At 42.5% G+C, this 16,105-nt stretch overlaps 1 protein-coding gene across 2 annotated transcripts in view; it reads right to left on the reverse strand.

The window, feature by feature from the left end:
* The window catches only part of ZFYVE1 (zinc finger FYVE-type containing 1), a 48,358-nt gene that overhangs the window by 31,697 nt on the left and 556 nt on the right, over nt 1-16,105 (reverse strand). For both annotated transcript variants that reach the window (XM_059914564.1, XM_059914565.1), the window contains exon 2: nt 14,144-15,073. In XM_059914564.1, coding sequence (XP_059770547.1) covers nt 14,144-14,656 — 513 coding nt within the window. In that variant the 5' untranslated portion in view covers nt 14,657-15,073. The remainder of the gene's footprint in view (nt 1-14,143; nt 15,074-16,105) is intronic.

Genomic DNA, 16,105 nt, shown 5'->3' on the forward strand with positions numbered 1-16,105 from the left:
ATGTATATCAAAGGAATAATTTCAGTGAGCCCAGACTCTTGCATGTTCCCACACACAGAAAAGCACTGAAATCATTAACTTGAGGTGTCTGTTCTTTGTGATCAGCAGTTATCTTCTGATGTTGGACGACAAGGTTTTGGGGGGTTTTTTCCCAGCAAAAACTCCCATATATCCTGGCTCCTCCCTTATCCCCTATGAAACAGTTCCTCAGAGCCATCTAAGAGGCTGTAGCCCAGGCTATAGTCCTCAGTAAGGTCACGGAGTAAAACATAATTCTCAGCTTTTAGGTTGTGTGGTTTTTTTTCAGTCCGCAAATCAACAGACATGTATCGAGCTTCATCTAGTGTCTGGCACTGACCTAATGATGTTAGACCAGCACAAGTATAGAATTTAGGTAACATTTTCCTCCTTCTGTGGGAAGGAAAGGAGACGCGGAAGGTGAGGGAACTCAAACTCCAGCCAATGATTTAAGTCCATGGCCTAATTTTCAGGCAGAATTTTACTTAAACAGTGTCATACAGATCAGTAGCCACTCCATTTTTAAAGTCCAAAACCAAAGGAGGGTCCATTCCAATAGCAAACTCCTATTGCCAGAAAGTTCTAGTAAGCCTGTTTCCCCCAACCCAACTAGTTCAGAAAATTACCTTTCATTCTATCCTCAAAGGAGTGTATATTTTTGTGTTTATCCATGTATGTGTCAATAGAGTTTCATGTTAAAACAACTGTTTCTCAATCAAATGTTTTCTTAAGACTGCTGAAGTCACAAGATTGGCCTCGCAAACACATGGAGCACATTTGATAAGGGCAAAGATCACTTTCTTCCACTCCAGTGTCCCCAAAGAGTTCCATTACTTGAGAGGTCAGGAATTCTCCTCCCATGTCTTCTAACTACCAGTGGTGCTTCTGACACATAACCTCACAGCGCTGCCTGCAGCTCCCCTCCTCCTCTAGCAGGAAAGAGAAATGTTTCTGTGTAGAGATGACCCACAAAATAAATTTTTTTAAAAGGATCATTTTTAGCACCATGGTCAGTTTCTTTGACTTCACCCAACCCACCCAGTTCAGCTCTCCATTTATATCTCCATGAAAAGCTTTCCAAAGCCATGCTGAATTCTGAGGACAGACTGGAAATACCAAGTCACCCTCAAGATCCACGTCATCCTCAAGGGACTCGTCCAAGGAGCTTCCAGATGGAAGATGGAGGCCCCCTTTTAAGTGGCATAGCATACTCATATCTGGCCAGCTATAAAAACAGACACAAGCTCTGGTAAAGGCTCTAGGACCTAGCAGTAACAACACCAGGCTAGACAGAAGACGAGAGCTGAGCACAGGGAACTATATTCAATATCCTATGATAAACCACAATGGAAAATTTTTTTTAATTTTTTAATAAGAAAGAGCTAGGCCATCATCAAAAACTCTAGAAACAATAAATGCTGGAGAGGGTATGGAGAAAAGGGAACCCTCTTGCACTGTTGTTGGGAATGTAAATTGATACAGCCACTATGGAGAACAGTATGGAGGTACCTTAAAAAACTAAAAATAGAACTACCATATGACCCAGCAATCTCACTACTGGGCATATACCCTGAGAAAACCGTAATTCAAAAAGATACATGTACCACAGTGTTCACTGCAGCACTGTTTACAATAGCCAGGACATGGAAGCAACCTAAATGTCCATCGACAGATGAATGGATAAAGATGTGGCACATATATACAATGGAATATTACTCAGCCATAAAAAGGAACGAAATTGAGAATTGAGTTATTTGTAATGAGATGGATGGACCTAGAGTCTGTCATACAGAGTAAAGTAAGTCAGAAAGAGAAAAACAAATACCGTATGCTAACGCATATATATGGAATCTAGAAAAATGGTACTGATGAACCTAGTGACACAGCAGGAATAAAGACGTAGAGAACAGACTTGAGGACACAGGGGAGAAGGGGAGGCTGGGACGAAGTGAGAGAGTGGCATGGACATATATACACTACCAAATGTAAAATAGACAGCTAGTGGGAAGCAGCTGCACGGCACAGGGAGATCAGCTCACTGCTTTGTGACCACCTAGAGGGGCGGGATAGGGAGGGTGGAAGGGAGGCTCAAGAGGGAGGGAATATGGGGATATATTTATACATATAGCTGATTCACTTTGTTGTACAGCAGAAACTAACACAACATTGTAAAGCAATTATACTCCAATAAAGATGTTAAAAAAAAAAAAAAAAGAAAGAGCTAGGTTCAGATCCACCTCTACCTGGATCACACTATGGACAATTTACTCAACCCTTGCTCACAGCCTCCATTCCTCACCCACCATCTCTGATAACATTTTCCCATTATTCCTGGTTCCAAGCTTCCCACTAGAATGTACTCCAGGCTGGCAAGGGTCTGGGCCATGTTGTTAGGCTACCACTGTAGCCTTAGCACAGAGACTGACACATAACAGGAGATCTACACTTATTTGTTAAATGAATGAATGGACACAGCACAGAATGTCTAAATGCTATATTCTCTCTGGGGAAGGGAACAGCGTAGTGTTACAATTAAGGGTCCAATCTGCCTCGACCACTCACTGACTTTAGAATAAAGAAGCTACTTAACTTCTCTGGGCCTCTGTTTTCTCTCCTATGAAATGAGGATAACAACGCAATCTACTTTACAGGGTCACCGTGAGGATTAAGTGAGTTAATGCACATGAGGCACTCAGCACAGTGGAAACATGCAGTAAATGTGAGAGAAGCGCTGACTGACATTACTGCTGCAGTTGCCCTAATATGCCTCTAGGCCACACTCATCACCACCACTGCAGAATTTCATTCCATTATCTATATCCCAAGCAAAAACCCTCCTGAAGGAAGGTTTCCAATAAATGCCTCATTAAAGAATCAGGGATAATGGGACAAAGGAAGAAACTTACGCAACACATACCACTCCCTCCCTCAAAAGGATGTATATTTTCAATTTAAAAAAAAAAGCTGTTAAGACTTCCCTGGTGGCGCAGTGGTTAAGAATCCGCCTGCCAATGCAGGTGACACGGGTTTGAGCCCTGCTCCAGGAGGATCCCACATGCAGCGGAGCAACTAAGCCCATGTGCCACAACTACTGAGCCTGTGCTCTAGAGCCTGCAAGCCACAACTACTGAGCCTGCAAGCCACAATTACTGAAGCCCACGCACCTAGAGCCCGTGCTCCACAACAAGAGAAGCCACCACAATGAGAAACCCGCGCGCTACAACAAAGAGTAGCCCGTGCTCGCCGCAACTAGAGAAAGCCCACACGCAGCAATGAAGACCCAATGCAACCAAAAATAAATTTTAAAAGAAAAGCTGTTATAAGATTGCATAATACATATATTATGCATAAGAAAGCATTCAGTCTTCATAACAATGAGGTCACATGATTCCAAGAATTATTAGTACACTAGAGACTCCCTAAAGTGCCTTTCTCACAGTTTATGTCGAAGATCTTAATAGATGACACAGCTTTATAAGGAGATCTTTGATGTCTGAGGTGGACACTGAAAGGGGCCTGCTTTCTGTTCTACATGGAATGTGATAGTGGAGCCCTGGTGAAGTAACAGTATAGCATATAACTATTTAAATAACAATAGTAACCACTCCAGCAATATCACCCTCCTCTGAATTTCCATAATGGCCTCTCTATACTGCTCTGAGGTCATCCACCTTCTTTCTTTTTTTTTTTAAATTTATTTATTTTATTTACTTTATTTTTGGCTGTGTTGGGTCTTCGTTGCTCTGTGCGGGCTTTCTCTAGTTGTGGCAAGCGGGCGCTACTCTCCGTTGTGGTGTGCAGGCTTCTCATTGCGGTGGCTTCTCTTGTTGCGGAGCACGGGCTCTAGGCGCGTGGGCTTCAGTATTTGTGGCTCGCGGGCTCAGTAGTTGTGGCTCGCGGGCTCTAGAACGCTGGCTCAGTAGTTGTGGCGCACGGGCTCAGTAGTTGTGGCACATGGGCTTAGTTGCTCTGCGGCATGTGGAATCTTCCCAGACCAGGGCTGGAACCCATGTCCCCTGCATTGGCAGGCGGACTCCTAACCACTGCACCACCAGGGAAGCCCCACCTTATGTCTATGTATTTGGTTGTTGTGGTTGTTGTTGCTCACCGAGCAGCTTGTGGGATCTCAGTTCCCCGACCAGGGATCAAACTGGGGTCAATGGCAGTGGAAGCCCAAGTCTTAACAACTGGACCGCCAGGGAATTTCCTATGTATTTATTTTCTATTACCGCTCGACTGTCCTCTCCTCAAGGGCGAGTTCAGTGTCTTAGTGCCACTTTCTATCTCCCTCAGTTGTCAGCACATCGTAGGCACTCATTAAATGTTTGCTGAATGATGATTAAACTGATTTATTCTCATTAATGCATTTTATTCATTCGACAAATATTATTTGAGTACCTACCATATGCCAAACACTGTTCTAGATGAGGATGAACAGAAGAGGAAAACAATCACTGCCTGATGAAAATGTTCTAAAATTGACTGTGATGATGGGTGCATAGATCTGTGAATATACTAAAAGCCACTAAACTGTACACTTCAAACAGGTGAATCGTATGGTATGTGAATTATATCTCAATAAAACTATTTTTGAAAAAAGTAAATGCAACCTTAAAAAGGATTGAGATACTAGTGGCTTTCTTTTATTGTAAAATTAAGATAAAATTGTATACTTTTCTGTAGTTCTGTATTTTCAGTATTTTAACATGATAAGTCTATGTTATTTTTATAATTGGAAAATAATAAACGTATAAAAAAGACAAAAAAAAACACCACTGCCCTCTGGGATGGACTGCTTAACAGGTACAGGGTTTTCTTTTGGGATGATGAAAATGCTTTAGAACTAGACAGAGGTGGTAGCTGCACAACATTGTGAATATACCAAATACCAATGAACTGTTCTCTTTAAAATGGTTAATTTTATGTTACATGAATTATACCCCAATAAAAAAAAATCACTGTCCTCATAAAGCTTACATTGTAATGGAGAAAAGAAAGACAATAATCAAACAATATATATGGTATACAAAATGTCCATCGACAAGTGAGTGAAGGTATCACAGTTTATCCACACAATGGAACAAATTACTGGCCACAAGGACCAGAAAGGGTGTGCAGAAAGAATTACGGGATTCTCAAACAGCCTCTACTCAGAGACAAGTGCAAAAGACAGTGGGGCTTTCCCAGGAATGAAGGCCTCTGCCATCCCTCCCCAGTCTTGCTTAACCGCTGAATTTTCATTTTAAAATATTTTTCACAGAGATTACTCAAACTAATAAAGCATATAATTGACACTCAATAAATGTTTATGACTACTGTTGAATGATACATGTAAACTGAATTAAGCTCTTTGAAAGAATAGGTTATGAGAGATTATGGAAAACAGTTTAGCCATGTAGTTTAGCCATGTATTCGCCAGGCAGGAGAATGGGCTGAGAAGTAGAGGAATTTCTAGAATACTCTATGACTGCTGAATTGCTCGGGATTATGTTCTCTCTTAACTTGAACTTGGGGTGTCTGTGTCTACATGCCAGAATCAGGCTCTGTCTGTTCTCTTACAGTACTCTAACATCTAGAGTCAAATTCCCTGGGAAAGACAGCAATAATCCAGTCAACAAGTAGAAGAAAATCAGGAAGGAGGAAAAAAAATTCCAGAAGCTACCAGAAAACAGATCATCCTCCAGTGGAGTCAAGCCAGAGGTCAGGTGCTTACGTATGGCGGGTATACATACTTCTCTGCCCAAGGACTCCAGCCACCACCAAGCTAACCTCACAAACTGGTCAAAGAGAGCCTCTTAATTACCGGCCAAAAGCCACTGAAAAGAGGGGCAAAATGAACAAAACATCCTCCAGGGAAACATCCACCCTTTCCTGCCTCCAAAAGTTCCTCTGTGTCCCTTCCCATAGGTGTTTCCAATTCTTCTTGCCTGGAACTTTCTACAGCCTTGTTTTCTTTCCCTCCTTTGTGGTCTCGCCCATTAGCTTTCCTCTGGTTGCCCCTCACTGATCAAATGTGCTCAATACGTTCAGCAGTTCTAACCTCAGCCAGAGACAGTACTTGGGAGCTCTTCCCAAAGCAGGCAGGACTCCCCTGAAAAGTCCAGCCAGGCATCAGAAGGCTTCCATGTGACACAATCTGCAGGATAAACTCAAGAGCGGTACAGCCAGGAGATGCATCCACAGGGAAAACAAACACTGTCAACTTAATAAGAAATCTGCCTTTTATATTAACCCTGACTCAAAAAGCCAAATGTTTGCTGAATTACAGAAAAAAATCAATCACTTCAAGGAACTGACAGACCAAAAAAAATCAGAATCACACAAACTGGAGGTAACTTGAAATAGTTAAAGATAGGTTCCCTGAAAAGCTGACTCACAGTGGTTTTGATGGCTTGTATGCGTCAAATTTTAAACAGCCCTGGACTAAACAAAATAGCCTCCCAGGTTAAATGCCAGGAGCCCGTTACAACTGAATGAGCCCAAGGCTGAGAGAGCTCAGAAGATGCTGAGCAGAAACCAGAGCATATAATGGGGGCTCTTTCATCATCCTGTTTGTCTGAGTCATCCTCAACCCTGGTTTCCCAGTAATACATACAATGCCCTCCCCTTACTACTATTACTAAACAAAAGGGCTTTTACTTGAGTTTCCATGAGTAAAAGGTGGGGGAGGTGGAGGGAGCCTTTGCTGTTCTACCAATTACTGCTTATTATTTTGACAGACAGCTCCTAAGCAGATCTACAGGAATTTTTTTTTTGTTACATTTTCTAATATGGCACCTAATAACTGACCGTAAATATATTTGTGTTCTGACCAGAATTTGCCAAAGGGCTAACCAGCCACAGAACCAAAATTAGTCCTTACATTATAAAAGTTTGACCATTCAAAGAGAACAATGGGGAAGCTCCACAATTTATAAGATTATGATCCCCAGGTTCCTGACCTATTGACCAATTAAGTCCTGAGGGGTTTCTGCCAGCCTGTCTGAAACAGAGATCCTGGAAAGAGCAAGCCCCATAAAGGTGCCCTAGACCAGGAAGCGGAAGACAAGGCCAAGGGGTCACCCACAGGGGAGTCTAAGACAGAAGAAGCATAGAAATGGGGCAGACCAGCACAGGCAGTTTGTGGTCAAGGATTCTCATACAGTACAAAACATTCTCTGCTCTTTTCCATTCCTGAATCCCACTAGAATAATGTCTCTTTTAGCCAATTTAAAAAAAAAAAAAAAAGCCAAGTCCCAGTATTTTGAGCCACACTATTCTGGGACTGTAAACAAGTGAAGCAGCCAAACAACGTGATGGGTCTTCTTAAAGGAACGGTTTCAGTGAGATGAGGTCCACCACTGACTTCACTGAAGGAAGGACTTGAAGACTCACCTTGGCCTTCCCTTTCAGACAGGGCCCAAGGCTGTCTATTTCTGAGTCCAGGAGGCCTGCCCCAGGGCACACTTTCTTAGCTTCTCATTGACCACTCCTGGGTCACTGGGCTCCCCTATCACCCTGCATGTTCAGCAGGAGGGATTTAACTTCAGGAGTCTTTTGGCATGAAAAGCTCTGCAGATTTGGGGCTTTCCTGGTGGTGCAGTGGTTAAGAATCCGCCTGCCAATGCAGGGGACACGGGTTCGAGCCCTGGTCTGGGAAGATCCCACATGCCGCGGAGCAACTGGGCCCGTGAGCCACAACTACTGAGCCTGCACATCCGGAGCCTGTGCTCCGCCACAAGAGAGGCCACGATAGTGAGAGGCCCGCGCACCGCGATGAAGAGTGGCCCCCGCTCGCCGCAACTAGAGAAAGCCCTCGCACAGAAACGAAGACCCAACACAGCCAAAAATTAATTAATTAATTAATTAATTTAAAAAAAAAAAAAAAGCTCTGCAGATCTGCGACCATCAGGGGTCAGTCAGCATGAAGATGAAACAGGGGCAATTGCTTGCCAGTGTGCTGCTCTGGTCTCTTGGAAAGAGGGAAGTTATAGGAGGTTTGTAGAAAAGAGACAGTGGAGAATAAAGTGGTTGTGAAAGAAAAACCTGTATGGGGTTTAAATATTTATATATATATTAAACTTATATATAGACATATAATTTTATTATATACATATATATGATTTTTTTCACCTTTTCTCTGTGACTAGAAATATTCTACTAAGACAAGATGTCTGAATCCCTCACAAGACTCAACAGATAGGAAAATACTACCCCCTACCTCCACTAAGAACTCTAATTGTTAGAACTTTATTCTTCTAACCTTTGAGTTATTTGCTAAGGGTGTCCTCTCTAACTTCAAGAGATTATAGATGATTTGTCAGTGTGGATCATTTACTTATTGCGGCTCTAAATAATGGGTCCATGAGTCATTTGGTTTTCCAAGTACAGTTCCACTAAGGTCTAGAAAAATCAATGAATACAACACAGAAAGTCTAACCATTTCACTAGAAAGGTTACAAAATATGCCAAAAGAGAACACTGATTTCAGAAGTTAAATTACTTCTGAGGAACGAACAGAACGAAAAGAGGGAGGAAAAAGTGGTGTATTGGTTAAATGTTTTCCACTTCACTGGAGTCCAGATCTCCTATCACATCGAACCTTCATCTCTTAGATGAGTTTTCTCAATCTCAGCACTCTTGACATTTTGTACCAAATAATTCTTCATGTGGGGGTTGCCCTATGCCTTTTAAGATATTTAGCAGCATCCTGGCCTCTATCCACTAGCCGGTAGCACATAACCCCCATGCCCCAGCTGTGACAACCAGAGATGTCTCCAAATATTGCCCAATGCCCCCTGCGGGAGCAAAACCTCTCCTGGTTGAGAACTACTGTGTTAGACAATACCAAATGAGATTATTTTAACTCTCTTTATTGTGTGAATTGAGTTCTTAAAGTTTTATCAATTTAAGTCAATAAAACCTGGGGTATTAAGCAGGTGTTATTTGCACACACCAAATGCCTAAGAGTCACCACTGAGTTCTCTCATTTCCTCACCCCTCCACCCAATATATCAGCATTCCCGTTTTACATCCAAACTTTGTTCCAAATTCATCAATGTCTTTCCATCTCACCATGTCACTGATCGCACCAAATTGAAGCCACCTCTCCCCTCAGCATCTTCAATAGCCTCCTAAGTGGTTTCCCTGCTTTCCCTCTTGCCCTCCCACAGTCACTACAATCTAGTCTTCACACCAGCTCCTGTGACCTTCTAGCATAAAGCAGTCTGGTGCTTCCCATTACACTTAAAATCCACACTTATTTCCCTGGCCTACAAGGCCCCACAGGATCTGGCACCCGCTTACCTCTGCACCTCTATCCTCACCACTCTCTGCCAGCTCACTCCAGCCACACAGGCATTCTTTCTTTACTCAAATATGGCATCCCACCTGCTTTCTGTTCTCATTCCCCTCTGCCTGGAGGTCTATTTCCCCAGGTAGTATTAACCATCAGGTCTTTGCTTAAAAGTCACCTTTACGGGCTTCCCTGGTGGCGCAGTGGTTGAGAGTCTGCCTGCCAATGCAGGGGACACGGGTTCGAGCCCTGGTCTGGGAAGATCCCACATGCCGCGGAGCAACTGGGCCCGTGAGCCACAATTACTGAGCCTGCGCGTCTGGAGCCTGTGCTCCGCAACAAGAGAGGCCGCGATAGTGAGAGGCCCGCGCACCGCGATGAAGAGTGGCCCCCGCTTGCCACGACTAGAGAAAGCCATCGCACAGAAACGAAGACCCGACACAGTCAAAAATAAAAATAAATAAATAAATTTAAAAAAAAAAGTCACCTTTACAATGAAACCTTCCCTAACTATCCGGCAAAAGTGGCTTCCCAGTCACTCTTCCTTGATTATACATCTGAACCACCTTTTTATACGTTTGACATGTGTGAACTCTGCTTTCCTGGAGCCTAGAAAATGCCTGGCACCAGAATATATACTCAGTAAATGTGATGAATGAATGAATGTCTTTGGCTAGTAGGCCAGATGTGTCCATTTAAAAGCCACCAATGAGTTCCTGCTTCTGAGACCAAAAATCAATCTCTCCTCAAATTTGCCATTCTAGTATACACTCAAATGGTAACAAGGTAATGATAAAATTGTCACCACCAAAAGGAAGCTTTTTGTCCTTTTAGGTTTTCCAAAATAAACTAAATAATACTCAAATCACAAACAACAAATCTTAGGAGACTCTAGGCCAGAGAATTTGAGGGAACCACACATAAGAATAACAGCCTACAAGCTACTAAAATAATCCCTATGTACTAAACTGAAAATGATCAAAACCCACAAATGCCTAGAAACATGAAAAGAAAAGCAAAGTTGGGGCCTAAATCATGGAATCTTCACTGCTACGAGGAAGGAGTTCTTCAATGGTAACGTCTTGCATTTATATAGAGCTATGTTTCATTTGATTCTCACAGCAGCCATGAGGAATTGGTGAGTTGATGCTACTGACCAGAATGAAGTTTGATTAGAAAGTTTAAGTGACTTGGTGAGACAGAACAGCAGTATCATAGAGCAAGGATCTTAGATCGCAAATCCTCTGCCACTAATCGTAACTTGATCTTGGCAAGTCACTTCATCTCTCTGTGCTTCAGTGTCCTCGTCTAGAAAATACAATGCTATATACGAAATGCTTGTATCCCCCCTGAAATGCATATGCTGAAATCTAACCCCCAAGGTGATGGCATTAGGAGGTAAGGCCTGTGAGAGGTGATTATGTCATGAGGGTAGAACCCTTATGAATAGGATTAGTGCCCTTATGAAAGAGACCCCAGAGAGCTTCTTTCTGCAATGTGAGGACACGGTGAGAAGACAGCTGTCATTAACCAAGCCCTCATCAGACACTGAATCTGTCAGTGCCATGATTTTGAACTTCCCAGCCTCTAGAACTGTGAGAAATAGACTTCTGTTGTTTCTAAGCCACCTCATCTATGCTCTTCTGTCACAGTAGCCCAACTGACTAAGACATACAACTTACTTCATAGGGTGTGGTAGGCTGAAACTGCCCCCCACCCCCAAAGATGTCCACATCCTAATGCCCAGAACCTGTGAATATGTCACTTCATGGGGCAAAAAGGCTCTGCAGATGTGACTGAATTAAGGACCCTGAGGTGGGGAGATTATGCTGGATTATCCAAGTGGATCCAATGTAACCACAAAGACCCCTGTGAGAGGGAGGCAGAAGGGCCACAGAGAGACGAGGGACAACAGAAGAAAAAAGACAGAGAAAGGGATTGGAAGATGTTAACACTACTAGCTTTGAAGCTGGATGATGGGGCCACAAGCCAAAGTACACGGGAGGCCTCCTGAAGCTAGAAAGATAAGGAAACACATTCTTCCCTAGAGCTTCCAGAAGGAACACAGCCCTATCGGGTCCATTTTAGGACTTCTGACCTCCAACCAATGAGAGAATAAACTTGTGTTGCTTTAAGCCACTAAATTTGTGGTAATTTGTTACAGCAACAGTAAGAAACTAATACACAGAATTCTCATCAGGACTCATTGAGCTCAAACGCTAAGAACAGTGCCAAGCACCACAGTAAGAGCTCTTTAAATTTCAACTATCATGAGCCAAGACCAGAACCCAGGGGAGACGCAGAGAAGTACTGCAGAAGCTAAGAAAATAAGGTTCAGGAATTTGGTAATATCAATCTAAATTTAAAATGTACACATCATTTGACAAAAAGATTCCATTTCTAAATAGATTTATAGGATATTCAACACATCCTTCGTTGTAATAACTCAAATATCCCTTAATAGGCTAAAATTATAGAAAAACCATTCAACAGAGTACTAGGCAGCCTTTAAATAATGAGGTAGACCTCAATGTGCTGATAAGGAAAGTTCTACAAGATGTATCCTTCAGTGAAAAACAGCCAAGGACAGAACAGTAAGTATATCAGATTCCCTTTTTGTTGAAAAATTAAAAGGATACATACATATATTCGTAAATATACGTGAAAAAAACTCTAGAAGTGCATGTAGTTAACTGTTAATAGTGATTGTTCTAACGAAAGAGACTAAGGGTATGGAGTAGGAGGGAAACTTGTCATTGTATGCCCTTTCAAATGAGTTTAGTTTTGTTTTGTTTTTTACTAAGTATGTGTGTGATATTCATTTCTAAAAAGCTGAGGTTGAGATGTGACATCGCCAATCAAGTATTTATGCGCCGACAGCATGCCCACCATTGTCCGTGATCCAGGGCACAAGACATGGTCCTGCTCTCCAGGAGTCTACAATTTAGCTGAATTCATCATCTAGATTTATATCAGACAATCATCTCTCTAATTGTTTTAGACATTCACATTAGAAAAGTGAACTAGATATTTTCTCCAAGTACTCTTCCACCATGACCCTATGAGAACAAGTCACCACCTAAAATTCTTGTCCCATCCATTAGTCCCAACCAGTGCTTCTTACAATTAATAAACCGTTATTTCCGGGGAAGTGGTCAATGTTTATGAAGGGAGAAATCTTTACAAAACAACCTAATTATATACACATTACACACTACAAGAAAAAAAGATGGATTTGTCTGCTTCAGTACACTTCCTTATATTTTCTTAATTCTCTGCTAAGAAATATGTATCAGTGCTACAAAAAGAAAAAAGAAAATACATCCTCCTCCCCTCAAAAAATACTCTTTTTGGTGCTGACACAATATCCACTGGTTCATCCCAAATCTTCCTCTCATTTTACAAAAGTGACAACAATTCGAAGTATGGCTTTCCAAAGGCTGACATTAAAGAGAACTGGTGGCAAAACCAACAGGAATCATCCAAATCCAAGTGTTCCATTTGTAAAACGTTTAGTGCACACTGTCACCCAATTAGAGCAGAATCCATCGAGGAGACACTATTGCTAGCAAGGGAGGCAGAATGGGATCTGGCTCACTCTTCCATAACTGTTAGTTCCTCTCAACCAAGCAAGAAAAGCCTGTGTTAGCAAAGTATTTAGCTGACAATAGACGGACACAGAAATCATGACGTAATTCATTTCCATAACCTTACCTAAGGCGGAAAAAGATGAAAAATACTCACTGGGTAATTAGAAAGTTTTCAAGCGGTAACTTACAAAGGTACTCCTCCAATCTGGAGACTTGAGGAGTCATCACAGCTAAAAGTACTGAATGTACCACAAACACTCCCTGATACTGACAAACACAACAAAGTGGTGCTGGACTCCACATGCCAGGCCCTGTGATAAGGGCCTTTCCATTTCTATTCCTAATTTCTCTGAATCCTCTCAACTACTGCTGCGATGTAGAAGTGAAATTGAGGCATGGAGTTTAAATAACTTGCCCGTGGTTATACAGCCAGTGAGTGAAGCCAGGATGTGAAATGAAGCAGTCTTCATTTGGAAGTATAGACATGATAATTGTACTACCTTCACTGGAAAGTATAAACATTCTACTACCCCTTTCCCAATCGCCCCTGTCACACACTTCCATATCCCCAACTTGCTCCTATCAGACGCCACCCTCTCCCCAGCTCAGAATCAAATCAAATATTCTCCAGTCCTTCTGTAATCCCAGATGCCCTTACTGGCTTCTGTTGATCAGAAGCCAATACATGAAAATAAGACGTCATCTGGAGAGGATACTACCCTTACGAAAAGCCACTTTTCAAACACCTGTCTCTAAATGGAGTTAGCAGGGTGACAACTTACAGCTTTGCACTCCTGTGGGACCCACCAGAAGTCAGTGTTTCTTTCCCTGCACACACACAGTCCCTCCTCATTCACATGTATTCACAACTTGCCAAAGTGCTCTCATTGAGAAAACGGTTCTAAATCAGTTCTTCCTGATAATAATCCTAAAAGTAATAATGACAGCTACCACACACTGAGCATTTATTAGGTAACAGGCTTTACAAACACTGTGTCATTTCATCCTCACTACAACCCAATGAACTAGGCACTGTCCCCATTTTATAAATGAGAAAACTAAGGCTCAGAGAGGTAAAGTAATTCAGCCCAAGGTCATGCAGTTGGTAAGAAACTAAATCTGACTCCATGCATATTTAAGCTTTCCGGGGTCTTGCCTCTTACTGATTAAAATGCGAGCTCCTCCTGGACCTCCCCTGAGAGCCAGCTGCCAACATCAGATCTGTTCCGCCACCACATGAATACTACCACTGAGCGCTTACCTGAATTTCTTCATTCTCATCTACTAGGAGGAAACTCACAACCTTCTCAGTCATCTTCTTCCTCTTGGTGTCCTCATCCATCCCTTCTTCCTCCAGCAACTCCTGGACCTTAGCCACATGGTACACAGTAACGGGGTGCCTCCTTTTGTTACCCCCAGAATGAGTCCTCTTCTGGCACTCCAGACACAAGTTGATTTTACAGGTCTGGCACCTCACGACTGCCCTCTGCTTCATACCTGGAGAATGCCCACTGGGGCCCTTGCAGGGGTCGCAGTAAGGGACGTGGCCAGCTTTGAGTCTGATCCGCTCATGGTTTCTCAGGCGCTCCTGCCGATGGAGCTCCTCCTCGCAGCGGAGACACTGCAGGCTGCAGCACTCGTCACACTCGAAGACGGCTTCGTCAGTCCCGCTGCAGGTGTAACTCTCCTGGCACAACAGCCCAGGGTTCAGGCCCTTCTCTGCTGGGGAAGTCTGCGCACTCATATTCAGACCGGGAAGGAAAGCACCTACCATGTAACGGTACCTGGGCTTTCCCCAGAAGTGAAGACAAAGGCGTTGAGTCCGAAGACTGAGCACAGCCTCCACAGGGTTCTGAACACCCTTAAAAAAATGTTTTTAAAAAAACATCGATGTCTTATTAGAATTCTTCACACATTTACAAATGTTCAGATGTTTAATTTCCTGCTGCCAAGACTCCTGAATCAGCAGCAACGTTGACTTGGTTTGATAGTTTCATCCTCCATAAAGTGCAGGCAAATATGTGGTTAAAATTAACTTGAGAGGATCTGTTATGGCTATCTGAGAGAGATCTGATGGGTTCACTGAGGTGGGCGCATGCATGGGGCCTCAGACACAAGGTTTTGGTAATGAAAGAGAGTGGTCAGGAACTTTTCAATATTATCCAGCTCAAGTCAGTATTTCAGAGGATACCTAGAATAGAGGCAGGAAAAGGATTTCACTCATCTCAAAACAAAAATGCACCTTAAAAAAAAAAAAAAAAGATTGTGATTAAATAGGCCAAAACTCCCAAGCGAATTCTCACTCTCACTTGTAAAAATCACACTGGCTCATTCTGAGCCTAGAAATTTCTCCTCAAAATCATGGTTAAGCCCGCTCCTTTTGAAAACAACCACTACCTCTAGTCTCAAGGCATTTAAGAGACTGTGTTGCTTTATTTCCCAGACTGAAATTCTCTGTTCCCTCAGTTATTAAATTAAGAATCAAAAGCACTAAGCAAATAGTCCTTGGAGGGGCAACCCTCTGCACCCTTACCTGCACCCCACAATTGGGAGAGGTGGAGAAAGACGCTTGTAAAAAGCTAAAGAAACAATAATAATAAACTTTAGCTCCATCAAAGTCCTGCGCAGATCCAACTAACCTTGTGACTGGATTGCTTCAACTCTAGACAGAGGCCTATTAAGGACTCTAAACCTGGAAACAAGAGTCACCATTCCATGTTTAAAAACAATTAAAAACAATTATTGTACTTCCTTTTGTCCTTTTCTCTAACTGCAAAAAAAGGGAGCAACAGGAGACAGAATTCCTCCACTATGGTCCACTGCAAAGCCAGGCCTGAAGTGAGTTAAAACAAATAATTTTTCTCTTTGTCACTCAAAACCCAACTTTAAAATAACTAAAAAAAAAAAAAAGAAAGAAAGATAGATAGATAACTGGGGCAAAAAAGGGGCTTTTTGTCACAATCATATTCCTAACTCCCCTTCGCCTCGACACCCAAACTAACGCTCCCAGGAAATGTAAAGCCCTGCTTTCGGGTATTCACTCCTCCCATACAGTAATCAATCGATCCATCTTATTTTTAGATAAACAAGGAAGGCGAAAGGAGTGACTAGGAGACCTTATTTACACCCTAATCACAGAAGTGCCCAACCAGCTCCCACAACGTTAATAAAAATCAAAATTTGTCACAATTGAGAAAAAAATAAAACCAACCTTAAAAAAGAT

The sequence above is a fragment of the Balaenoptera ricei genome, chromosome 2 (genome assembly GCF_028023285.1).
Source record: "Balaenoptera ricei isolate mBalRic1 chromosome 2, mBalRic1.hap2, whole genome shotgun sequence".
NCBI lineage: Eukaryota > Metazoa > Chordata > Mammalia > Artiodactyla > Balaenopteridae > Balaenoptera > Balaenoptera ricei.